The 26,555-nt window shown below is 56.5% G+C and overlaps 1 protein-coding gene across 1 annotated transcript in view; it reads left to right on the top strand.

Moving 5' to 3' along the window:
- The window catches only part of COL5A1 (collagen, type V, alpha 1), a 166,380-nt gene that overhangs the window by 126,106 nt on the left and 13,719 nt on the right, over nucleotides 1–26,555 (top strand). Inside the window, exons 41-62 of the mRNA XM_011957420.1 lie at nucleotides 2,113–2,220; nucleotides 3,187–3,240; nucleotides 4,237–4,290; nucleotides 4,388–4,495; nucleotides 5,346–5,399; nucleotides 5,501–5,608; nucleotides 6,866–6,919; nucleotides 7,715–7,822; nucleotides 8,489–8,542; nucleotides 8,846–8,899; nucleotides 9,936–9,989; nucleotides 10,629–10,682; nucleotides 11,504–11,611; nucleotides 11,697–11,750; nucleotides 11,849–11,902; nucleotides 12,973–13,080; nucleotides 14,970–15,023; nucleotides 15,833–15,868; nucleotides 16,257–16,310; nucleotides 17,661–17,916; nucleotides 18,847–18,959; nucleotides 25,389–25,457. Of these exons, the coding sequence (XP_011812810.1) occupies nucleotides 2,113–2,220; nucleotides 3,187–3,240; nucleotides 4,237–4,290; nucleotides 4,388–4,495; nucleotides 5,346–5,399; nucleotides 5,501–5,608; nucleotides 6,866–6,919; nucleotides 7,715–7,822; nucleotides 8,489–8,542; nucleotides 8,846–8,899; nucleotides 9,936–9,989; nucleotides 10,629–10,682; nucleotides 11,504–11,611; nucleotides 11,697–11,750; nucleotides 11,849–11,902; nucleotides 12,973–13,080; nucleotides 14,970–15,023; nucleotides 15,833–15,868; nucleotides 16,257–16,310; nucleotides 17,661–17,916; nucleotides 18,847–18,959; nucleotides 25,389–25,457 (1,770 nt within the window). The remainder of the gene's footprint in view (nucleotides 1–2,112; nucleotides 2,221–3,186; nucleotides 3,241–4,236; nucleotides 4,291–4,387; nucleotides 4,496–5,345; nucleotides 5,400–5,500; nucleotides 5,609–6,865; nucleotides 6,920–7,714; nucleotides 7,823–8,488; nucleotides 8,543–8,845; nucleotides 8,900–9,935; nucleotides 9,990–10,628; nucleotides 10,683–11,503; nucleotides 11,612–11,696; nucleotides 11,751–11,848; nucleotides 11,903–12,972; nucleotides 13,081–14,969; nucleotides 15,024–15,832; nucleotides 15,869–16,256; nucleotides 16,311–17,660; nucleotides 17,917–18,846; nucleotides 18,960–25,388; nucleotides 25,458–26,555) is intronic.

Raw genomic sequence — 26,555 nt, 5'->3', positions numbered from 1 at the left:
CCCTGACCCGTGTTTGACTTCTGCCACACAATTTTGCGACGTCCCCTACCCCTGCATTCAATCAGCTGTGGAGACCAATTTGATCTCCGCTTTTCCTTCCCAGTACAGACGGTCGGAGTGAGCTTGAGTTCACCGGGGCAATCAGCAGATATCAGTGCAGACCATCTCAAATTGAGTCAGGTCTGAGTGCTGATGGTTAGAAAGCTGTTTTCTTTCTCTTTTTTTTTTTGAGATGGAGTCTCGCTCTGTCGCCCAGGCTGGAGTGCAGTGGCGCGATCTCGGCTCACTGCAACCTCCGCCTCCTGGGTTCAAGCGATTCTCCTGCCTCTCAGCCTTCCCAGTAGCTGGGATTACAGATGTGCGCTACCACACCCGGCTAATTTTTGTATTTTTAGTAGAGACAGGGTTTCGCCATATTGGCCAGGCTGGTCTCGAACTCCTGACCTCAGGTGATCTACCCACCTCAGCCTCCCAAGGTGCTGGGATTACAGGTGTGAGCCACTGCGCCCAGCCAGAAAGCTGTGATTTTCTTGTACATTTCAGTCTCAGTGGCTCATGGGTGGCAGGAACAGCCTACATTCCCTGGGCAGGAACTTCCCTGGAAACCACATTGGAAACATCTGGGCCATTGAGAATCTGTTTAATATGTTATTGGCAGTTTTGATGATTTCTAATCATTTCCAGTGAGGCACCCAGGACATGGATCCAGCTGGATTCTGTGCCAGAACACTGAAGCCAACTGGGCAGTCAGTGCATAGAGTGCACACAAAGTCAGTTGGAAATGGCTCGGTTCACGGTTTCAGGAGAGTAAATATTTAAGCAGAAACCTTGCAGGAGTTGCTCTATCCAGGGAGAAGCTCGTTATCCTCCCAGAATAGCTCCAGAGGGAAGGAAAGGCCAAGCAAAGGTCGGACATCTCCGAGAACTCCCGACCTGACCGGGAATATAGGACAGGAAACTTCCACAAAAGCCCCACACGTGGTCTTTGCATTCTCTGGTTTAAGTAGGGTAGAAATTTCTATGAATAGGAGCTAAGTTTGAGGAGCAGGACGTGCATTGTGGAGGGAGGAAATGGTAAGACGAAATAGTGATGGATGACTAAATCCCAGCTACATTTAGACCAGAACATTGCATGTACATTCCCTCTTCCACGTTTCCCTTCCCGATGTGCACACTCTCCTCCTGTGTATCTGTCGGAAGACAGGGATTCCTGTCTGGAGTGAGAAAATATAGGCTGCTCACCGAGTGATGTGATGGCTGGTAAAACCGAGCCAAGCAAGAACTTAAGAAGGATCATTTGAGATTACCAAGCAGGCAGTTAGGAGGAAAATGAAGTTACAAGGACAGGAGAAATAGGGTGTGCGTATGCATGCAAGCATGTCCTGTGTGTGTACGTGTGCACGCATACTCATATATGCATGCACATGCCTGTTGGTGTGCTTGTTTGTGTGTATGTCCTTGTGTGTGCATGCATGTCCTTGTGTGTACATGTCGGTGCGTATTCGTGTGTGTGCACGTGCATGTGAGTATGCTTGTTTTGTGCACGTTTGTGCATACATGTATATATGTATATACACAGGCATATTTGTGTGCATGTATGTACATGTTGGTGTATGCTTGTATGTCTTCATATGTGTGCATGCACATCCTTTTGCGTGTGTGCAGGGAGAGTGCAGAGAATATAAAGAATCAGAAAGTTGGTGAAGGCTGGAGCTCAGGCTATCCCGGTCACTGGGCTTGGCTCCCAGTCACTAGCTTAGACGATCCACATACAGGCTCATTTTGTTTGAGCCTGAATTCAGGCTGGCTGGGTTTGGATCCTGTCTCTACTGCTCACTAACTGTGCCTCAGTTTCCCCATCTGTGAAAGAGCAGCCTTTCATGGGATGAGTGTGGATTAATTGAAGCGATGCACCAGAAGTTCACGGTCCGGGGGCGTGCTCAGAGTCGGCCCTCAGTGGCCCTGGCTGAAATCCATTAGGACTGTGGGGACAGTCAACCCTCACCAACTCCCACTCCCTGCCGACGGGTCCCTCTCTTGGGTAATGAGCTGGGGGAGGGGATGTTCCCAGGTTGGAACCACATTTGACCTGAGATCTTCTGTATTCTCTAGGGTGAGAAAGGCCCACAAGGCCCAGCCGGCCGAGACGGTCTCCAGGGTCCTGTGGGGCTCCCGGGTCCAGCTGGCCCTGTGGGTCCCCCTGGAGAAGACGGAGATAAGGTAAGGCGAATCCAGAGTGACCCACGGCTGGGCCTGGCTGGGCAGGCGGGTGCGAGGGAGGGTAGCGAATTTAAAGGATAGGATGCCAGTGGGTAGAGCGGCTCAGCTGGTGGAGTGATATCGCACCCACCCTGCAGCCCTGGCGTTAGGGGATAATGTCCCAGCAGCCCACAGATAAATGGTAATACACGCAGTCCCCAGCATGCTTGAGGGACTTAGAAACCACGTCCTCCTGTGTCATTTTGAGGTTGCCCACGACATTTGCTGTGAGTAGCCAGAGCAGAGAAAAATGCTTCCCGGTCCCTCCCGAATCATTTCCAATTCTGAAGCTGCAGAGCCCGGTTTAATGAGGTTTTGCTCAATATCTATTTTTAAATGTCTCCACTTGAATTATCCAGGCTCCCGTTCATTAAGAATGTGCTTTACAATTCTCAAATGATGACTGCAGGAGCTTGTATTTTATCCTTCGTTTAATGGAGACAGTGAAATTTTGCTCTGCTGTAACTTTCTATTTATGACCCCTCTCTGGGGACATTTCCGACTTGGTCACCTCTGCATGGATGATGCCTTACATCTCCGGACGGGAGACAGCCTTGCACCAACAGGAACAACAGAGAGGATTTTAATAACTTCTTTGGCAACACAGTAAATTGAGTTGTCTGTTATTATGTTGTCATGGCAGCGGCCCAATTTGAAAAACAGAGTAAATATTTTCAGTATGACTTTCCCCACATTTTCAGGTCTACTAAAAGCCCGTCTAGCATCAGATCAAGACCTCATCCCTTTTAGCCCGTGTATTAAAAAGGAAATCAAGCTAATATATGGAAACATTTATGCGTAGGAAAGTTACAGGGCCACCTGGAAAGGACACTGTTCTTAATCTCCAAGAAAAATTCATTATGGGGAACAGAAAAGATCCAAACGGTTGTCAAGCTGTCTAACAGAATCCCACACACCTTCCCCTAGGGAGAGATCGGGGAGCCAGGGCAGAAAGGAAGCAAAGGGGACAAAGGAGAGCAGGTAAGAGTTGGCGCGGGGGGCGTGGCGGCCCCCAGGTCCCCAGGGGCCTCGTCCCAGGCTGTAGGCCGTGTGCCATGCACGTTCTCTTCCAGCATTGCTGATGACTGGCAGGACATGCTGTGAAAACCTCCCGTGCATGTGTGTTCCAACAACATCTGTGTGTGCACACGCATGCATATGTGGGAGTGAGTTTCTCTGTGTTAGAATGAACAGGATGCATCCTCCCGTTTTGTGAAATTAAACACATCAAGCGTTTCTGTCCTTGAGGGTTTGGGTTCTGCAGACACACCCATTGCCCTCTGAGGTGAGGGGACCAGACTGCTGCGGCACAGGCAGCACCATTGACCAAGTGCCTGTTCATGTTTCCTCTTTTTGTTTCTTCATCTGTTCAGAAATCCTAGTGTGTTCTTGCAAAAGCCCCATCACTCTGCCACCAGCTCCCTCCCGGTGGGTGAAGTGTCTCCTTCTCTCCTGTATAGCCAGGCCTTTCCCCCAGTCTGTTGATTCCTAGTCAAGCAGGATCCGTGCTCCTGGGAGGCCTGCCGCAGGGGCTGTGTCCTTCCAGCCGTGGGTTGGGCTACCGGGGCCAAGGGCACTGTGCCCTCCTTGCTTGCCTCCTTCCCGTGGTCCCATGCCAGAGGTCTCTTGAGGATGGCACAGCAGGGGACATGGTGCTGGGACCCTCACTGTTGAAGGGGACCTCACATGCCCATGTTGTGGGTGCATGGTGGGAGCTGAGATGATGCACGGTGCTCTCGAGAGACATTGGGGGTAGCTCTTTGCCATCCAGAAATGGGCTCGGGGTGGAACGAAGATCCTCATCTACCTCCCAGAGGCTGCGGCAGGCTTGCACCGTGGTGCAAGGAACGACGCAGGTGGAGACCGAACTGACGATGTTGGATGCATCAGTCCCCGGGCTCAGGATGTGGTCCACCCCTCCCTCAGCCTTATCCACAATCCAGGCAGCCACTCACGCCTCTGTCTTGTTCCCCACAGGGTCCTCCCGGGCCTACAGGTCCTCAAGGCCCCATCGGACAGCCGGGTCCCTCTGTAAGTATCCACGGTCAATGACCTTCGGAAAGCCCCGTGCCCCCTGGAGCTGCTGGGGTGCCAGCATCCTCACCTGTGGCTGATTATTCCCCTGCAGGGAGCTGACGGCGAGCCGGGGCCTCGGGGCCAGCAGGGCCTTTTCGGGCAGAAAGGTGATGAAGGTCCCAGAGGCTTTCCTGGACCCCCCGGGCCAGTGGGGCTGCAGGTAACTGCGGGGTTCTCACCACGCCGGTCTCCGCTTCTGACGTCCCCTGTGTCTTCCCTGTGCTCTCCCCTCTTGTCTTTCTAAGAATGGAAAACTAAAGCCAGGCTGCAGGGGGCCTCCTGGGCCTCCTCATTCCAACTGGAAGCACTGTAGCTTCCCAGAACTCCAGGCCTGCCTGCATTGACCGCTCTTCAACAGTCTCATTTATGTCTGTGCTCACTGTGGAAACTGACGATTCGTAAGAAACACAGCAAGAGTGACTTCTAAATGCACCCCCTAGAGATGACAGCAGTAAACATTTGGGCACGTTTCATTGCCATGCCTTTTAAATGTGTGTATTCTCATACACAGAGGCACATATGTAATCGTATTTGGTCTTTGAAGAATGAATCATGTCGTCAGTCAGAGAGAAAGTTTGTACCTAGCTTTCCCCATTTTCCATCCTCCATTCCCATGTTATGTTATGAGTGTGTTGAACGCCATTACCCGTGACTTTCTATTTATTTGGAAAACATGATTTTTAGTCACTGCACAGTAAGTCAGCATCTGGCGGTGACATAATTTACCCAGGCGTCCCCTGCTGCTGGCTCCTTAGGCTTTATTGTTTTATGGGATCCTGCCACAATCACCTTTGTCGTAAATCTTTGCGATCTCCTCTGCTTGTTTCCTCGGGCTGATTCTGAGACTGGGAACCCCAGGAGGTCCTCATGGGTAGCCATGCACAGAGAAGCACCTTCCCGGGACTTCCGACACTCAGTGATGCTGTGTGGGTGGAGGTCATGAAAGTCGTGTGTGTGTCTGACATACACATGACAGAACAGCGCGTAACTGGGAAGTTTCCTGTTCTCAGGGTTTGCCAGGACCTCCGGGTGAGAAGGGTGAGACAGGAGACGTGGGCCAGATGGTAAGTGTGCCTGAGACTCCAATGCCTTGCCGTACTGGTGGCTCAGTTTTGGGGAAACATTTGCATTTCCTCTGGGCTCAGTGATCTCTCCCCTTTCCTAGGGCCCCCCAGGTCCCCCTGGCCCCCGAGGACCCTCTGGAGCACCAGGTGCTGATGGCCCACAAGGTCCCCCAGGTGGAATAGGAAACCCTGGTGCAGTGGGAGAGAAGGTGAGGCTTGTGCCTGCACTGGTGGCAGATTTGTGGTTGTTTGAGGTGTGTATGTGTGTGTGTGTACGCGCGTGCTTGTGGGGGTACATGCATGTGTGTGTACCTCTCTGTGTGTACACAGAGATGAGATGTACTCATCTCTATGGGCATGGCTGGGTTATTCCAATGAAAGGCATTTTGAAATGTAGGCAAATACTTGTGAAATGGAACTGAGAACTCTGACTGTCCATTCGTGACAGCCTTTTGCAGAATTTCCAGACAACACCCCACCAGCAAAGCCCCTGCCTCCTTCTCCAAGGCTCAGTTCTGGTGGAGACGATATGTTCCTTAAAGAACTGGTGTTTCTAAGCTTGCAGTTTCCATTTGAGCCGAATTATTTTCTCAAATGGGTCCTCTCCATTTGATCTGATTGGTTTTGGAGCCCAGACTCCATGAGCATGATGGACCCGTGTGTGTGTGCGTGCCTGTGTGTGTGAGCTCATGTGTGCACACAGGTGCATGTGTGTGTGCCTACATGCTGGACGGGACGGCGCTGAGCTGTGACTCCACATCCTTGTTCCTGCATTTGCCTGACTACAAAAGCACCTCTCCCAGTTCCCCTGGACAAGAGGGAAGACACAGTGTGCATCCATGCACTCGAGCCTCCTGTGCACTGTTTCCAGAGCTTTCTTTCTGACATCAGTCAGGCCATTAAATTGGAAGACACCTTCCACCACTGCTCATTTTTTATGATACAGAAATTAAAGAGAAATACGCCCTGCTGAGACCACAGGGTGATGGTGTGCGGCTTCTGTGCAGAGAGGTGGTGTTTGCCTTGGTGTCTCCGCTGTAGGGCATGTGTTTCCGTTCACCTGCTGCCACTGTGGGTGCCCCCTTCCCTGCACCCCTGTGGTCTGTGTCCCTGAGGACTGCATGCCTGTCCTCCTGCCTTGGCCCTGGCCATCCCCCACCTGGAGTGCCGTCGTAGCCACTTGCCAGCTTCTCGTAGTTGCCCTCCACAACCCTTGGAGCAGTGCTCCGGGAAAGCCTTCACAGCCAGTGTTGCTTGCAACCTGGACACTCTGCCCTGTATCCATCACGTGTCTGCCACATTCCTCATGCACCTCCAATTCCAAGAGTGTCTGGGGACAGCAACTACTGCTCCAGGAGCCGCTGGGTCCTGGGTGCCCAGGGGCAGGCAGGCAGCAGGCAGGATTTGGCAAATGCTTGAAACCATAGCACTCACCGCTGCCATAACCACATGCACTATCTCCCTAGGGCGAGCCCGGCGAAGCAGGCGAGCCTGGCCTTCCAGGAGAAGGCGGCCCCCCGGTGAGTGAGCGGGCACTGCGGGAGGGTGGGATACGACCGAGCAGGTGTGTGGACGGGGTGCTGGGTCGGAGGCTCTGGCTCTGCCTTAGCTTTTCCATCCGTGAAATGGGAGTTGTAACCCCTCTTGTGCCCGTTTCATGGAATGACTGTGAACAAGGTGTGTGAGATGTGGGAGTGAGCGTGTGCACGCAGACTTAGCAATAACTACCTGTGTCCAGTCACCTGCAGGGACTCTGTCCTCTGTAGTGTTTGCTCCCGGCCCCTTCGTGGGCTGCCGTAAGTGTGAGGGTGTCTGTTGTCACCTCATTCCCCCAGACCATGAGGGCCAGACTAGGAATATCCAGGCCTTCTCAGGCCGGATGAGTGTTCACTGTGAAGCCAGCCCAAAGGTGGCTTTCAGGCCCAGGACCAGCTGGGTGGGCTCAGGTCTCCTGGTTCTAGCTGCTCCCTCCCCATGAGATCCGTGGAGTCCGTGGACACCGCTTGTGGTCTTCGCTGACTGACGTCTGGTCCAGGAGTCGGTCCCTCCCACCTAGAGCTGAATCTCAGCCTTCGAGGGCTCCCAGAAAGTGAAGGCTCCTCAGGCCCCCCCTCAGGGTGCACACAGGAGCTGACTCTGCCCAGGGCTAGGGGAGCGACCCGGCAGCCGGCCCCCTGCAGGGCTCAGCAGTTACTTGGAAAGGCTGGTCTGAATGGGGTGAGAACCGGGGAGACCCACCGTAAACCGGCACCTGCCTTGCTCTGGGCGGCGAGGTGGTTGGCTCTGAGAACTTGACCCTGGTGTTTCTCCTCCAGGGACCCAAAGGAGAAAGGGGAGAGAAGGGCGAGTCGGGCCCTTCCGGTGCTGCTGGACCCCCTGGACCCAAAGGCCCTCCCGGAGACGATGGTCCCAAAGGCAGCCCTGTGAGTATGCTGGTCACGCCTCAGGGACCCTGCAGTAGGAGTGGGGCTCTGCACTGGGATCCTTCTGACTCATTGTGCACTCTGCTCCGAGAGCAGCTTCAAGACCATTCCATGTCTGGCTAATTTTTCTAGACACTGGAGGTTTTCATACCAGCTACTGAACCAAAATAGCAGAGATGAGACAGAGGGCGTGGACTGGAGGAGGAAGCCCTGAGTGGTTCTTCTCTGTGGGCTAGGCAGCCAGCTGAGATGTACGAGTGACAGCTGGGCTTTGGGAAGATGCCCCTGCCCTTGGCCGGCCCTGTTTTTGCATCAGAGGGGCTTTGGAGAGGCACATTCTGGAAGTCTGAAGGTCCAGGTTCTACTTGCAGCCTGGAGCTCCCAGGAATGGACCTATGGGCGGAACGCCTGCCCCTTGCTTGGCTCTGGAAAGCAAGAGATAGCTGAACTGTGCTGTGCCCACTGGCCGGGCTTGCTGGCTCTGGGACATGCTGCACATGGGAGGGTTTCTGCGCCATAAAGTGCGCTGGGGTGTTGGAATTGCTGGAATGTCCTAGGAGCTGGACAGTGGCAGGTGGCCGTCTTGAGGTAGCAACATGATTGGCCATGTGTGGTGTCAGTCAGGTTGCTGATGGCCTTGGCTGCCTCTTTCTTTCTTCTTTTCAGGGCCCAGTGGGTTTTCCTGGAGATCCCGGTCCCCCTGGAGAGCCTGGCCCCGCGGTAGGTGCACAAGAGGGCAAAGCCACTGGATCCCCACAATGCTGGCCTGCCTCTGGCAGCCCCATGTCCCCTCTTTCTGGTTGTTCTTTGTAATGAACTCTCACTGGGGCAGGCAGTGTCCCAAAATGCACTCATGTTCTGGTGATCAGAGCAAGAAGACACCTTTGACCCCACTGAGCATGCTCTGTGCTGTACCAGGATGGATTTGGGTTTTGGGAAGGGACTGGAGATGCACTGGGAGCTGGTGCATGAACTCAGGGTGCCATCTGGGGGTCAGCAAGGAGCTCGCATTTGTTCCCACAGGGTCAAGATGGTCCCCCCGGTGACAAAGGAGACGATGGTGAACCCGGGCAGACGGTGAGTCCACAATCTGGGCTGGCTTCCTGGTGGAGGTGTCAGTGTATTCTTGGGACTTTGCAACTTGCTTGGCTCATGTCTGGGAAAAACTCCAACCTAGTTGATATTGACTCCTTTACAATATTGATTCCCTTATGATATTGCTTCCCTTATGATATTGATTCTGTTACGATATTGATTCTGGACAGTGACAGGGCTCATGAACTCCCTCTGAGATGTACGTGCCGTCTCAGCCGGCGGTTTGCAGGCAGCCCCAGGGCTTCCACGACCCGCCATGGGCTTGCACAGGAACGTCAGATCTTACCCACAGCTCTGCCTAGCAGGGCCAGTGCCTCTCCTCACTGGGCCCTTCCTGCCTTACTTTGACCGAGATCACACTAGACATTGCATCTGATGCTTGGCGTTGAGTGTTTTAAACACTGCTTCAAGCCCGGATGGTCTCTCTGGGATGGATCGACCCCCACGGGCCCTGGGCAGGACTGGGCCTGGAGGTGGCCCCTGAGGCCTTGCAGGTGTCCTTACCCCACCTTGCACCCAGCCTGGCCAAGCGCAGAGGACTGCGGACCTGAGGGCAAAGGCCACGTCACCGAGTTGAGAGAAGTGTCCACTCAGAGAAGGCGTTAGGGATCAAGCCCCGGGCTGGATTTCCCCAACAGATGCCCCCCTTCCACCACTTCCCGGCCTGTGTCCTGGGACGATTCTTGTTCCCCGCTTCTGTGAAAGGGGATGCCAGTGCCTCGTCCCTGCCCGGGTTGTGGCGAGGACTGAACCAGTCATTGTGTATCGAGAGTCAGTACTGTGAGTGGGAAAGTTCTCTTCCAAAATGCAGAAGACCCGCGGGATGGGAATCAGGGTTCCTTACGCTGTCACAGCCTGGGTGCCACACTCTCTTAACAGCCTCTGTGGTAGCCCCAAACGAAGAGAGAGGCAGCTGCAGGACGGCCAAGGAGAAAGTAGACTGAAATCTCCGTGTGTTTTGCCTCAACTGAGTCTAACAGACCCCAGTTCCTGACACTGTTCTTTCTCCCAATACCAGGGATCCCCCGGCCCTACTGGTGAACCAGGTCCATCTGGGCCTCCAGGAAAAAGGGTAAATAATTCTGCAAGCACATCCTCGCCGTCAGCTCCCTGCCTGAAGCACCCCCACCCCTTCCCGTCACCTTTTGCTTGGGCCCTGGGTGCTCCGAGCCGCACTGATGTGGAAGGGCTTGGGTATGGCATGTTCTCCACTTAGCCTCCACCGTATCACAAAATCACAGGCCTGCCCGGCGGACGCGGCTGCCCCTTTTAGGACAGGCCGGCTGCCGACACCGTCAGTGGTATTCATTGTGGGAGAAAGACTCCCACAAAGCTGCGAAAGACCTTTTCCCCTAGCTCAGGTTTTACTGAAAAGCCAGAGCAAATGAGAAGGCATCCTTTGCAGATTGAATGGCCCAGCCACTTGCTGGCGGTGCAGTAAACAGCTGCCTGGTGCACCCAGGACGGAGGCCATACGGAACTCGAGGCGTGCACTGCGCCTCCCCATGTGGCCTGAGAGGCCTTTACCTGGGACTGGAGTCTGTAGGACTCATACTGAGGACCCGTGTCCCTGTGGGTGGCCCGGAAGCAGCCTCCATGACCCTGCACCCCTGCCCTGCAGCCTGGCACACCCTGAGCGCCTGCACCCGAGCTCGTCCCCCCGCCACTACAGCACACCCTCACCACCTGTTGTTCTCTTACTTGTTTTCAGGGTCCTCCGGGCCCCGCAGGCCCCGAAGGCAGACAGGGAGAGAAAGGGGCCAAGGTAACGTGTTGTGGGGCCAGGCCATGACCGCATGGACCTCCCCCAAGGGAGCCCAGTGGGCGGGGAGTGAACAAGCGTGTGGGCAGAGAAGGCCACGGAGGCCAAGAGTGGCTGCCCCAGAGGCACCTGGCTCATGGCCTACCTGGGGAGGAGACCTGGTTCTCTCTCAAGGAGGCAGCCAAGTGCTGGCCACAAGACTGGGGCCATCTGTCCTGCCCGCCTGAGGAAGGAGGCGGGTGGTGGGTACAGGATTCAGGGAGCCCAGTGCTGAGTAGTTCTGTCCCCGGGAGCCCTGCGACCTCATGCTTGCTCTTTGAGCTGGCCACACCGCAGCTGCCTACCTCTAAAGTGGACCGTGTCCGATGGTGACCATGTCTGCTTCGGGGCCTGTGGAGAAGATGGGATGCCATCACCCATGCAGTTGGCTTGGGACCTGGCCCGGAGTACATGGGAGGTTGTTCTGTTGGCAAGGTGTCGGGGGCCTGGCCTGGCGCTGTCTGCCTCCCTCCTGGAGGTGCCTGTTGTTAAGTGAGACGGGAGGTTGTGCGGTTCCATCCCTGCTCGGACAGTGGTGCTGTGACCCCCGGGCTGTGGTCGGCACTGTCCACGGAGACTGGGGATCCCTGCTGGCCGGGGAAATGTTGGGATGGAGATTGGGCCAGGGTAGCTTCCACAGAGAACGTGGAGAATTAGGGCAACCCTGGATATGGGGTCACCTGGGGCTTTCCCAGAGGTGCCCAGGGTTTCCAAGCAGTGGTCCTGGGCCAGGGTGCCTGGAGCCTCAAGTTCCAGACCTCATTCTGCCCTCCACCGCCCTGCAGGGAGAAGCTGGCTTAGAAGGCCCTCCTGGGAAGACTGGCCCCATTGGCCCCCAGGGGGCCCCTGGGAAGCCTGGACCCGATGGCCTTCGCGGGATCCCTGGCCCTGTGGTGAGTAGGCTGCGAGGGGCGGAGGGGTGGCCAGGTGGAGGGACGGGCAACCCAGCAATTCATGCGGAGCGTCTCTGTGTTTCAGGGTGAACAAGGTCTCCCAGGATCCCCAGGCCCGGATGGTCCCCCCGGTCCCATGGTGAGTGAGTTTCCCCATGGTGAGGGCAGGGGGTGGGGTGAGTATGCCGCCCAAAACCCCTGGGATGAGGACTCTGATCCCTCTGCCTCCTCCCACAGGGTCCCCCAGGACTTCCCGGCCTCAAAGGAGATTCTGGTCCCAAAGGCGAAAAGGTAAGAGGAACCTCCCTGCCCCGGCAGTTGTGACTCGGGGCCTTCAAATTTGTAACCCTGGGTCTCAAACTCAACAAGCTGTTGCTCCGTCACCCAAATTTGTCAAGCACCTGCTGCAAGCTGGTGGTGGGGACCCTGAGAGGTGACAAAACAAAGGAAAATAGACATGCTGTGTTTGAGGCTTGGCCCCTGCCTTTGGCGGGTCCTGAGCAGTTCGGGAGATCCCAGAGGCCCCTGCGGTATTGATGGAAAACCTTCCGGCGAGGCACAGAGGCCCTGGCTGATGGATGTGCGGGATCCCAGGTTGCTGCTCTCCCTGGGCTGGGCAGCCTCAGATCCTTCCCGCAGGAGGTGTGGGGACATTTCTGCAGTGGGAGCAAAGCCCTTTTATTTTTCCTAACTGCTGGGAGTTGCTTTCCACTTGCACTGATTTATTTGCGAACATAAAAGGTACTCAGGAGTGAGACGGTTGTATATGAAGCAGAAGGCAATAGGGCCCTCTCATTTCCACTCTGACGTCCGCCACCACCGCCCCCAGCCCCAAGGCAGATGAGAGCTGGGGCTTCCTTGCGGGACTTGCCATGGGTTCCTAAAAGACAAACGTAGACAGCCAATGTCATGGATTCTTCTTTTTTTAAAAAAAACAACCCATGATTGTAATATCTGTAATACTCTGCATCTTTCTTTCCGTGTCAGTTGACAAACTTTGTTTTAGTTCCGTATAGGAGCAGGTGTTCGGATTTGCCATGAGGAAATTGGCGAGTGTATTATAAAGAGAAAGACAGAGATAAACATTACCACTCAGGAAAACCCCTTTATCACTTTGGTCTGTCTCTGTGTCTGTGGCTCCCTGTCTGTTTTTAGACATGACTCTGGCCAGCGAAGGGCTGCGTTGGACCTGCCATTTCGTCACCTGGCCTCTCTCTTGAGCTCGTTCCCCTTCCAGGGGAGGCTGACCATGACGTAAAGATTCCTGTGCCATGGCTGTGCTGCATGCTTCCTGGCCCACCGTGGCCGAGCATGAGGCGTGGCCCCCTCAAATGCCCCTTCCCGTCTTCATTTTCCCACAGGGTCATCCAGGCCTGATCGGGCTCATCGGTCCTCCGGGTGAACAGGGTGAGAAGGGCGACCGCGGTCTCCCCGGCCCCCAGGGCTCCTCCGGTCCTAAGGGAGAACAGGTGTGTGAGATGGCACTTCTTGCATGTGGGCTGTCGAGAGGCATTTTAGATCCCTGGGGCAGGCACCCAGGGGACCCAAGGCCCATCAGAGCCTGGAAGGACGTCCACGTGTCAGTTGAGTCCAGTCATCCTGCTTGGCAGATGGGAACGTTGAGGGGCTGGGCTCGCCCAGGTGCACAGGGAGCTGGGCAGAGCCGTCTCCCAGTCCCATGCCCTGACTGGCAGGCGAGACTTCCTCCTCATGACCATGGTGGCCCCCAGAGCTGGAGGGACTCAGAAGTCAGGTCATTTTGCCTGGTTCCCAGCCCTGTGGAAGAGCCTGTCACCCACCGCTTGCCCAGGAGGTCACTGGTGACAACCAGCCGTGTTTGCCGGTGCTGCGGGCAGAGTGGCTGTTCTGGCTCCTGCTCCCACCCTGCCCCCAGCTGCCCCCAAACTTCCCTGGAAGCCACTGTAGCTCACTGGAGTTTGCAGCCTCTGCAAACCATAGCCAAGGAAACCCCATGCAGGGAGCTTCACTCTGTCCTACACTCTGAGCGACTTGGAAGTGGCCTGGGGAGGGTGACGTGTGCCATGGAGGCAGGAGAGGGGATGAGGTGACCTGCGGTGTCTCTGTCCTTCCCCCATGAGGGCCAGGGGTCCTTATTCCCGTGTGGGAATCTTTCCGTCCCGAACAAGGTGTGACGGACACACACACACACAATACGCTGTGCCCACCTGCGCCCACACCTCATAGGATGCCAGGGACAGGGCAGGAGCAGGCAGAGCCCCTGCAGGCTGGGAGTAAGGTGGCATCCTCACCACAGGCTCCAGGAAGGTTGCAGGACATTGCTGAAGGGTGGAGCTCATTGCAAACCCTACATCGCTGGCCACTGTCCTCCATGCCATTGACCGTTTCCCTCAGCGGTGTCCCCAGGTCACAGCAGGGTCCTCAGAGGAGTGCCGCCCAGAGCGTGGTGGCGCAGTGACCATGAAAATTAGAGAGGCATCCAGGGTCCCCACGGCCAACAGGAAAGCACCCCTGTGTCCACGCTGTTTGCTCCCCTGCCCTCACCCCGAACTGTGGTCTTGGCGGCGTTGCTGATGAAGGTGTGGGGTTGGTGTGCAGGCCTGGGGAGTTGTGGGGTTCTTACAATGAGCCACAGCCCGAGTCCCTGCAGGGACAAGGTGAAGGCAGGGAAGCACTCCCTCCCCAGTGAAATATGGCCATCGGCCCTCCGCTACCCTTGCCTCCAGCTTCCGCCCAGAGAGAGCTCTGAGTGGAATCCGGGGCTGTGCGGGGAGGGGCTGCAGTGGCTCCAGCTGCCCAGGTGTCTGTGGCAAAGCTAGCCGAAGTTCTGTGCCAGCAGCTCAGCCCCCGAGGGAGCCAGTGGGGAGAAGGGGTCTGAGCGGAGGTTCCGTGCTCCAAGGATGCAGAAAGCACATTTACAGGCTGGACAGGACAGTCAGCATGGATGGGATTCCCTGCCCAACCCCTCTGGGCTTAGTTCTAGTGGAGAGACCAACACCATCAGCAGGAAACAGCAAGAGGGGCCCAAGCCGGGGCTGCGAGGTCAGGGCAATGGTTTCTGTATTTCCGATTGAACGTGAGAAGTGGTGCTCAGCCCGAAGTCCTCGGTGGCCTGGGGGATGAGAGAGAGTTCCTGGCAGCCCAGCCAGGGGAGCAGTGCCGAGGGCTGGCAGCCTTGGGGTGGATGCTCAGGTCGATGGCTCCCCCGACATGCAGAGCCCGGGATCGGAGAGCAGCCACAGGAGGCTGCTGAGGGGCCGAAGGGGCACCGTGGGGAGGGGACAGGGGGAGCCGAAGGGTGTGGCTGGGTGGCATGGTCATAGCTCCGTGGCTCCACCTTGTCTGAAGGTGATAACCTGCATTTTCTGCTCCTTTTCAGGGTATCACTGGTCCTTCTGGCCCGATTGGGCCTCCTGGGCCCCCTGGTCTGCCGGTGTGTATCTGGGAGGGGTGTGGTCCTTCCTGGGAGGGCAGGGAGGGTGGGGGTAAGCCTTGGGGCCTCAGTGTGGGGCTGGAGAATTGTGGAAAAGTCACACGAGAAGCTAGAATTGGGGCCTCCAGGGTAGCTTTGCCCATTCACTCAACATTGGGGTCCCAGGAGACAGAAGAAGTGAAGTGGTGTTGCCTGGCGCTGGCTTCCGGTGGGGAAGACAGGGACGGGAAACGGTGGCCATTTCAGGGAACAAGGACACTTGTCTGTAGGCATCTGGCAGGAGCCCGGCCAGCCTGGCCCAGACAAGAGGAGTTAGCTCCCCTCCTCTGGCACTGCCTCCTGGCTCTCACATTGCTGGGAGACCCCGCATCCCCAGGACATCCCCACAGCCACTGGGCTGCAGGTGCACATGGTTCCCGGGGCCCCTGCTGTGCTAAGGGCTGGCCCCTGCTGTGTGCTCTCAGAGAGGGCTGGGGGGTGCATTTCATCAGCCCCTTCTGAGCCAGGACATGCTCTTTTCCGCTGCCCCTCCCCTGGCTGTCTGAGCTGTGGTTTCCTAGCCAGGGTGTGTGGTAGGCCAGCCGGGGGCAGGTAGGACCACCCTGTGTCTCCACGAGGCGGGAGCACCAGCCAGGCCCCAACCCTCCTCCCACTCTCACCGGGCAAATACAGGTGTAGACTCCTGAGGGGGATGCGGGAGGGAGAGGGGCGAGGAGCGAGGGGCAAGACCAGGCTGGGCAGGACATGGAGCACGGTGGGGCTGGAGCTGAGACCCGGCTTGCTGACGCTCTGCCGTCCTCTCTCTGCAGGGTCCGCCTGGTCCAAAAGGTGCTAAGGGCTCCTCGGTAAGTGACACGCTGCCCCAGCCAGGCCACATGCCTGGAAGGTAGGGGAGGGCGGCGGGTCCCCTGGCACAGGAACAACCCACTCACACATCCATCCTAGCTCAGGCTCTGCTGCTCACGATCCTCCCGTCTTTCTACGCTGACCCCAGCATGGCAGACTGAGGCATGTGGGCTGCTCGCGCCCTGCCCTAGGAAGGGCTCCATCCTGCTCTGTCCTCATCTCAGGGATCCAGGAGGGTATGGGGGTCTCTGCCATTCTCTTCTCTCCTGTCGCTGTGAGGGCCACCTCCCCCACACAGGTCTCCAGGGACCGTTCTGGAGCTGAAGGTGGATTCAAAGTCCCCTCATGCCTCCGTGACCAAGGGTCAACTCTTTTCTTTCTCCTCAGGGTCCGACTGGCCCGAAGGGTGAGGCAGGCCACCCAGGCCCCCCAGGCCCCCCGGTAAGTAGCCCTCGAAGCCCAGCAAGCGGGGTGGGGGCTCTGGCTAGTTCCGAGGGAATCGAGAAAGCAACTGTGTGTGTGACCGCCCCCTGAGACTCGCCCGTGTGGCATGCCCGGGCCTTGTCCCTGGTGCACAGCAGGGGGAACGAGCCCCACAGGTCTGTCCACAGGAAGCTTACAGGCCAGCTGGCCCTGGGAAGAACAGCTGGTCAGGAGAGAGAGGACACACATGTGTGTGTGCTGTGTGTATGCATACATGTGTGTGAATGTGTGAACGTGTATATGTGTGTATGTGACTGGGCACGTGTGTGTGCATGTCTGTATGTGTACATGCATCCTGTATATGTGCCTGCATGTGTAATGTGTGTGTACATGGTCTGTATGTGCATGTGTGTACATGATGTGTGTATGGGTGTGCATGCGTATGTGTGTGGGACACATGTATGTATGTGCATGTGTGCTTGTGTATTTATATGTGTGTGCATGTGTAGTGTATGTGCATGTAGATATGTGTAGTGTGTGTATATTGTGTATGTGCATGCATGGCTGTGTGTATGTGTGCATGCGTGTGCGCGTATGTATACGTGTGCATGCGTGTCTGGGATATATGTGCATGTGTGTGTGTGTGTTTATAGTGTGTGTGTATGCATACGTGTGTGTTGGGATGGGGGAACACTAGACTCATGTATGTGTGTATGTGTGTGTGCGTGTGTGTGTGTTTATAAAGTGTGTGTGCATGCGTACGTGTGTGTTGGGATGGGGGAGCACCAGACGAGGCCCTAGAGGTGCAAGGTGAAGCCAGTTTGAACCAGGGCATGGCGAGAGCACTATCGAACACCCCCCTTTGGTTGCGTAGTCTCTCAGCTCCCATCATCATCTTAGCTGGGGTTTCCTGGAAGTGAATGGCTCCTTGCATCAGGAGGCATTCATGTGGCCCCACTGTGTTCAGCGCCAGCTAGGGCTGCAGAGGTGAGAGCAGGAAGACCTGGCCCCTTTCCTCAAGGCTTGGCCTTTCGTGTGACTGAGGGCAGGATGGTAGATGCAAGCCCAAGGCTGCAAACTGTTAAGTTTCAGCTCTAGAGAGAAAGGGAAGAGGAGCTAGGGATGTGGCTTAGAGAAGAGAAGTGCTCCATGCTGGCAAGCACCTGGCAGTGGGGATGGGTGTGGAATGTTCCAGAGACCAGAGGAAAGGAAGAAAACAGTTCTAAGGTGGACAGATGTCCATGTAGCCCAGGTTGCCAGGCCCCAGGGAATCCTTGCAGATGTGGCCCCAGCTGTCCCTGCTCTGCTCGTATCCTGGGACCCATCCCATCCTCCATCACCCACCACTGCTCCTGTTCTGTGCCCCAGGGCCCCCCAGGAGAGGTCATCCAGCCCCTGCCGATCCAGGCGTCCAGGACGCGGCGGAACATCGATGCCAGCCAGCTGCTGGACGACGGGAATGGCGAGAACTACGTGGACTACGCGGACGGCATGGAAGAGATCTTCGGCTCTCTCAACTCCCTGAAGCTGGAGATCGAGCAGATGAAGCGGCCCCTGGGCACGCCGCAGAACCCCGCCCGCACCTGCAAGGACCTGCAGCTCTGCCACCCCGACTTCCCAGATGGTGAGGGCCCAGTGGGGGCAGGGCTGACCCCCCAAAGTGGGCATGGACCTGCAGGACACACAGAGTGTGGCAAGGACAGCTCAGCCAGGCACAGCGGAAGGGACAGGATGGGCAGCCGCAGCCTCCCCATCTGTGGGGCAGGGGTGCACGAGAGCCTCCCCTCTTCAACTTTGTGGAGGCATCTCAGGGTGAGGCCGGGTGCAGAGGCCAAGGCTTTGAGGTCCGACCCTCCAGGTTCTCATCTGGTCTTAGCCCTTTTCTGGCGGGGTGACCTGCTTGAACCTCGTGTTCCTGACCTGTCAAATGGGAATCAAAACATCTCCCAGGAAGGGGTCAGTGCATGAGGCAGTGCATGAGAGGCTGGCACAGTGCCGGCAGAAGTAAGGGTCAGTGTTAGGACGGGCATCAGATGGCACGCTCGGGCAGACGACCCTCAAACTCCACAATACCGTAAAACATCCTCCTTCTCACTGTCATTGCATCAGGCACCAACTGAAGAATCAAATCACATTAGCTTGTCTTCCCCCTGGGAAGTTCAAATGTTCCCCTACAAGATTTGAGGGATGTTCATAGTTCCAGTAGACTCTGATCCTACATGCATGAGTTTCCAGAGTTCCTTCCAGAACCCTCTCTGCATTTCTGTCCGCCCAGAGAGTGGGCCGGACCCCAACCCTCCCGGCCACCAGAACACGTACCCAGCTGCTTGATGCCCCAGCTGTGTTCTTGGTGAATGAGTTTCTCCACATCTCTTTATGGGCCCAGCAGGAAAAGCAAAATGCAATAAAGTAAACCCCAGAAAGGTCCGTGCTGGCAGCATTCCTGGGGCATGCATTTTAACTGCTGGACTGAAATGTCCTCGTGGCTTCCGGAACCATCCAGGGAGCAATCCTCCTGAATCTGCCTGCCTCCCTCCCCGTCTCTGAAATCCAGGTGAATACTGGGTCGATCCTAACCAAGGATGCTCCAGGGATTCCTTCAAGGTTTACTGCAACTTCACAGCCGGGGGGTCGACATGCGTCTTCCCTGACAAGAAGTCCGAAGGGGTGAGTAGCTGCGTCCCTCGATGGCCCCAGGGGGGCAGTTGTCGCAGACAGGGCCATGCTAAGGGCTTCAAGCATTTCTTGTCTATGCAGCTTTAAGACTGAAAGCCAGAAATGAATCAGTTCCGTAAGTGAAACTGTTCTTCCAAAAGTAGACCTTAAATTGTTTTAAGAAATTTTTTAGCAGTAAAATAGGTTTGTGCAGCTTGGGGTCAGGAAAGGCTGGAGGGCTTTCCACCTGCCATCCTGCTGTCCCAGGGCTGGGACTTCACTCACCGGTTGATAAAAGCTTTTCTCCGGCGACTCCGTGGTCCCACTGACCTGAGACCCCCATCAAAACCCTTTAAAGGAATTGGGAGCAGGTGTAATAATGTGAGCCCGAGACATCTTCCAGAAGCTGCCCTTTGCCTCAATTCTTATTATCCAGCTTGTTTCTGTGGGTTGGCCCCAGTCCCTCCTGAGTGCTTTGAAGTCTGTTTAGTCAAGAATTTGGGGTGGGGAGCTAGGCTCTGTTGAGATTTTGTGGCATGTCACTTAAATAACCACCCCTGTGGCCTTTCGGAGGCCTCAGCTCTGTAGCAGGAGTTTGCGTGCCTGTGGATGGTGTGTGGGCGCATGTGGATGAGTGTGTGGATGGTATGTGGGTGCATGTAGATGGTGTGTGGGTGTGTGTGGTTTGTGGGTGCCTGTGGATGGAATGTGGGTGCCTGTGGATGGGTGTGTGGATGGTGTGTGTGTGAGTATAGATGCTGTGTGGATGGGGAGTATTGTAGATGGTGTGTAGGTGTGTGTGGTTTGTGGGTGCATGTGGATGGGTGTGTGAATGCTGTGTGTGTGTGTAGATGCTGTGTGGATGGTTTTGTAGTTGGGATATGTGTGTGTGTGGTCTGCGGGTGCGTGTGGGTGGGTGTGTGGATAGAATGTGGGTGCATGTAGATAGGTGTGTGGATGGTGTGTGTGTGTGTAGCTGGGGCATGTGTGTGGATGGTCTGTAGGTGCGTGTGTGGATGGCATGTGGTTACATGTAGATGGTATGTTGGTGCATGTGGATGGTGTGTGTCCACGTGTGGGTGTGGGTGTGCCGTGTGGGTATGCGTGGACAAGCATGTGGATGGTACATGGGTGTGTGAATGGGTGTGGATGGCGTGTGAGCGCAGGTAAATGTGTGTATGGTTTGTGGGTACATGTGTATTAGCATGTGGATGCTTTATGTGAATTTGTGAATGGTATGTGGGTGTATGGGTGAGTGGATGGCATGTGGGTGCATATGGACGGTGTTTGGGTATATGTGGATGATGTGCGGGTACATGTAGATGGTGTGTGCGTGGATGGCATGTGGATGGTGTGTGGGTGTGTGTGGCTGGTGTGGGTGTGTGGATGGTGTGTGAGGGTGTGTGGATGGTGTGTGAGGGTGTGTGGATGGTGTGTGAGGGTGTGTGGCTGGTGTGTGGGTGCGTGTGGATGCTGTGTGGGTGGGTGTCTGGTGTGTGGGTGTGTGGCTGGTGTGTGGGTGCGTGTGGATGCTGTGTGGGTGTGTGTCCGGAGTGTGGGTGTGTGTATGGTGTGTGGGAGTGTGTGGGGTATGTGGGTGGTGTATGAGTGTGTGTAGGTGGTGGGTGCATGTGGCTGGTGTGGGTGTGTGGATGGTGTGTTGGGGTATGTGTGGGTGGTGGGTGGGTGGGTGAGTGGCTGGTATGTGGGTGTGTGTGGGTGGTGGGTGGGTGTCTCTGGTATGTGTATGGTGTGGGTGTGTGTGGGTGTGTGTGGGGGGTGTATGGGTGATGGGTGGGGGTGTGTGTGGGTGATGGGTGGGTGGGTGGCTGGTATGTGGGTGTGTGTAGGTGTCTCTGGTATGTGTATGGTGTGTGTGTGTGGGATATGTGGGTGGTGGGTGCATGTGGCTGGTATGTGGGTGTATGGTGTGTGTGTGTGTGTATGGTGTGTGGGTGCGTGGGTGGTGTGTGTGTGTGGTGTGTGGGTATGTACATGGTGTTCGGGTGCATGTGGCTGGTGTGTGGGTGTGTAGATGGTGTTTGGGTGCATGTGGCTGATGTGGGTGTGTATATGGTGTGTGGGTGTGTGTGGCTGGCATGTGCATGTGTGTGGATGGTGTGTGGGTGTGTAGGTGGTGTTTGGGTGTGTGTGGCTGATGTGGGTGTGTATATGGTGCGTGGGTGTGTGTGGCTGGCGTGTGCATGCATGTGGATGGTGTGTGGGTGCATGTGGCTGGCATGTGCATGTGTATGGACGGGCGTGTGTTGCTATCCCTCAAGCATGCACCTGAAGCAGGTCCAGTGTTGGTCCAGGCCAGGCGAGGACTGGGTCTCCCTGTCGCTCCTGGAAGGTGACCAAGCCTGCAGCTCTCGTGCCCCTGCATCAGCTTGAACGGCCACTCCTTCATGAGCTCGTGGTTGTCGCGTGGCCCCAGGAAAAGGCCGCCTGTTTCTGGGGCCACAGCGGTTTGCTGTGCAGGTCCAGACCTGTGCGCCCCTGCAGCGTCCGCTTCCTAACACCCTCAGCGCCCCAGAAGCAGTTTCCTGCCAGGGGAAGAGCAGCTGCGTTCTGCCCGGGGACTGCCATCCTCTTACCCCTCAGTCACGCCCTGACCGTGCTGAACTCAGCACCCGCTTTGGGTCAGGAGCCCACTGGCTGCAGCGGAGGCTGCACATGGCTGGAGATCTGTGGGGTTCCGAGTGTAGGGGTCCCCTCCCCACCTGGAGTTTTAACTCCTTGAGAACCTGCCTTCCTAGTGACAAACCTGTTCAGAGAGAACCCAAACACGGGAGCCTTCCATCTCAGCTCTCCTTTCCCTCAGTCCAGCCAGAGAGGCCCTGCATGGAATTCCCTTAGAAAAGAGGTTTCTCGGCCCTCCTTCACGGCCTGCCTCTGCAGACGGGTGGCCGTTCCGCTGTGGAAATGACGGGACAGAGTCCTCCAGACTCAGAGGTTTCCTGGGGAGCCGTGGCAGGTGTTCACGGCACAGCTGTGTGGGGCTGCTGAGTGACCCCAGGCTCCCCCAGTGTTGACCAGCCAGGCGTCCACAGGCTGCAGCCTCGGGCTTGGGCTACAGCTGCTTGGCCAAGGGCAAGTAGAGACGCTGTCCTAGGTGGCCCCCTTGGACCCGGAGGAGGCTCACAGCAGAGGCTGGGGGAGCCCGCACTTGCCCACATCCTGGGGCTCTTCCAGGAAGAAGCTGCCTTCACACCGCCCGGGCTTGGCATCGACAGTGGCAGATTTGGAAACGAGAGAGGGTGGGAGAGCTCTGGGTGGGGTGAGAGGCAGGTGGGACACCCCTTTCCTCCAGGAGATCCCCTTTCTGGCAGTCTTGGCACAAGGCCAGCTCAAGAAGAAGGCTGGGGGGATCAGCCAAGAATCAGTCTTCTGTGTCCTTATGGCGCACGACGTGGGCCCCGTCAGTCCAGGTTGGGGACAGGCCGGCCCTGGGGGCCCTTCCACTCCACGCCTGCAGCAAGTGGACCCTCGGGCAGCCGGGGCTCCCCTTGTCCTGTTGCTGGGACCCAGCGTGCAGGTCTCCTCTCAGAGGAATGGCCGCTCACCCACCCATCCATCCGTGCCTTCCGTGGCGTCACTGAGGCCTGCCCTGCTGGGCCCAGCCTGTGTGTCTACAGCCTCGGCTTCTGAGGAAAGCAGGCCCTAAGCGGGCGCCCTCCCAGGAAGCGGGCACAAGTGGTGCCTCATGGTAGAGTGAGCTGGCTGCATATCATCCAGGCAGGCAGCCGAGGAGCAGCCCCCACCTGCACACGTGTCAGTCTCCAAGAAGCCTCTGCCACACACACACGCAGATGCACACCACACACAATACACACCACACATACCACACGCCCCACACACAGATACACGATACCACACACCATACACACCACACATATCACACACAATATACACCACACATACCACACACAGAGATACACACCGCACACGACACATACCACACGCCACACAGATACACACCACACATCAAATACACAGATACAGACCACACACACAGATACATGCCACACACAATACACACCACACATACCACACACCACACACACACATACACGATACCACACATAGCACACACCATACACACCACACATACCACACACAATACACACCACACATACCACATACCACACACAGAGATACACACCACACATGACACGTACCACACACCACACAGATACACACCACACATCAAACACACAGATACAGACCACACACACAGATACATGCCACACACAATACACACCACACATACCACACACCACACACAGATACACGATACCACACATACCACACACCACACACCGAGAGACACACCACACATGACACATATCACACACCACACAGACACACACCACACATCAAACACACAGATACATACCACACACGATACACACCACATATACCACACCACTCACACACCCCACACATACTACACCACACACCCCCCACACACATATCATACACCACACACCACACAGATACACACCACACACAATACATACCACACATACCACATCCCACACACATACCATACACTACACATCACACAGATACACACCACACATGAAACACACAGATACACACCACACACACAATACACACCACAGATACCACATATCACACACACAACACACACAGATACACACCACACATACCACACACAGATACACACCATACATCACACACCACACACATGACACACATCACATATACCACACAGATACACACCACATACATATGTGATAAACACCACATATACCACACAGATACGTACCATACACACATGACATACACCACACATACCACGCAGATACACACCACACACGCAGATACCACACACCACGCACACCATACACACCACATACCACACCACACACACCACACACCACACATCGCACCCACAGATAGATACCACACACAGACATTACACACAAATACACACCACACATACTACACTCCACACACAGATACACACATCACACAGATAGACCCATAACACACTACACACACCACACATACCACACACCACACACACAGATACCCACCACACATCACATACACAGAGACCGCACATTACACCACACACACACCACATACACAGATACACATCACACACACACATAGACATGCCACACACACAATCACACATCACACGCCACACACAGATACCACACACTCAGATACATGCCACACATACCCCACATACACCACACACACAAACACACACCACACATCACACACACAGATGCATACCACACACCACACCCTCCACACAGACACACCCCACATACCCACATGGCACACACCATGCACACACACACCACACGCACACAGTCTGGTGCCGCAGCAGCCAGGCAAGGCTGTGAGGATGGGCTGAGGATGTCCCCACCCCCTTGGTCCATCATTCATTCTTCATTCATTCATTCATTCATTCTCTCCCTCAGTGAGCGTTTCCAGCAGTGATTGAGCACCAGGCACTGGCCTGGGGACTAACATGCAAAACAGGACAGGCAGAGTGCACCCTTCCTGGGCAGCAGCAGGGGCCAGAGGGCCTGGGCCAGCTCCTCACGCAGCCTCCTGTCTCCCTGAGGGCCAGGGCCGGGCTCCTCACACGGCGTCCCTGACGGCCAAGGCCAGGCTCCTTACATGGCCTCCTGTCTCCCTGAGAGCCCCTGCCAGGCTCATCCTCATACGGCCTTCAGTCTCCCCAAGGGCCCGGACCAGGCTCCTCACGCAGCCTCCAGTCTCCCTAAGGGCCAGGGCCGGGCTCCTCACGTGGCCTCCAGTCTCCCCGAGGGCCCCGGCCAGGCTTATCCTCACACAGCCTTCAGTCTCCCCAAGGGCCCGGACCAGGCTCCTCATGCAGCCTCCAGTCTCCCTAAGGGCCGGGGCCGGGCTCCTCACGTGGCCTCCTGTTTCCCCGAGGGCCCTGGCTAGGCTCATCCTCACACAGCCTGCAGTCTCCCCAAGGGCAGGGACCAGGCTCCTCACACAGCCTCCAGTCTCCCTGAGGGCCGGGACTGGGCTCCTCACGTGGCCTCCTATCCCCCAGGCCAGGCTCATCCACCCAAGGGCCTGGGCCAGGCTCATTCTCACATGACCTTCAGTCTCCCCAAGGGCCGGGGCCCTCAGGCTGCATTGGAGGTGCTCGGTGGGGCCTCCCTGCAGCCCCTCGCCTGAGGACGCAGGTGCCGGGGCCGGGAGAGCGAGGGGCATTGCTCTGGAGGCCGGAGAAGTAACCCTCTTGTTCTGTTTCTCTCCCTCCCCACCTCCCTGCTGCACATTTAGGCCAGAATCACTTCTTGGCCCAAAGAAAACCCGGGCTCCTGGTTCAGTGAATTCAAGCGTGGGAAACTGGTAAGGTGGTCTCTGGCGTCTTTGTGGTTGTCGCTTTAAACCCGCCCATCTCGTATCTTACAGAGTAAAATGGCCCGCTGGCCCAAAGAGCAGCCTTCCACCTGGTATAGTCAGTACAAGCGGGGGTCCCTGGTAAGTGGCCACCTCGGCCCGGCCACCTCGGCACTGCCTGCTTGCGGCACGGCTGGCTCGCGGCTCTGCATGGCACCCATCGCTGCCATGTGTGCCACACCGCTCTTGCCAAACTGCTCCACATCATGTGACAGCAAGACTCAGCAAGACTCCTCTCCCCGGCCCCCGCCACCCCAACAAGAGTGTGTTTCAGCCTGGAGTAGGCAGACGGTTTTCCATTTCTGTGTAGGGCACCCAGAGCCGGGTGTGGGCCCCAGCCTGAGCTGCACCTCTGCCCACAGGCGGTGCAGCCCCAGGCACCTGGGCACTGAGGTCAGACGCTCCAGAAGCTGCTTTCATTGCATCTGATGGCAGGGCAGAGGATACGGATCCCAGACCACTTAAGCCATTCAGAACTCCTTTCTAGGACCTGCACCACGGATCCCCTCTCCCCAGCTGCTCAGAGCTCAGGGGCCGTCTCTCTGCCCGCCGGGCTGCAGATTCCCAGTTATGCTGCACACCACTGTACGAATCTTGCTTTTGCTTTTGGGGATCGAGTCTTACGGAATCCATCCCTGAAAGGAAAAGACGTTGTCCTCCCAGGAAGGAACACATAGGAGGTTCTTCTGGCCGGTGTAGTGCCCAAGAGCCAGTTTGGACACATTGATGTGAGGACAGCGGCTGCTTCTGCCACGTGGAGTGTCCCCCTAGGAGCCCCGCGGGAGCTGGATCTGGACCCTTTCCTGGAATGCAGGGCAGAGTTCCGTCTCTTCTCCCAGCAAGTTAAAGGACCAGGGTTCCAGAACACTGACGGGTTCTGGGTGCCATTTATGGCCCAGATTCTCCTTCTTTCCTTCCCTTCCTGGGATCTGGTGACCCCACTCCCAAGTGGCCCTCAAAGGAGGGCCTTGCTCACTCAGAAGCCAGCCTGTGGGTTCTGCGGCTTCTGGCCTGACCACTTGCCATGGGTTGCTGCACCCAGGCACCAGCCCGAGCCTCCCTGGGTGGACACGGAGGCCATACTTTCCCCAAGGACTCAGAGCACTGGCCCTGAGCCGCCTTTGCCCTGTCTGCAGCCCTGAAGCCTCTCGTCTCGTAACCTGAAGGCATTCACAGCTG

This window comes from Colobus angolensis, unplaced genomic scaffold (assembly GCF_000951035.1).
Source record: "Colobus angolensis palliatus isolate OR3802 unplaced genomic scaffold, Cang.pa_1.0 Scaffold44, whole genome shotgun sequence".
In the NCBI taxonomy this organism is placed as follows: Eukaryota; Metazoa; Chordata; class Mammalia; order Primates; family Cercopithecidae; genus Colobus; species Colobus angolensis.
The sequence above is the reverse complement of the archived record's forward strand: the minus strand, read 5'-3'. Positions and strand labels throughout refer to the sequence as shown.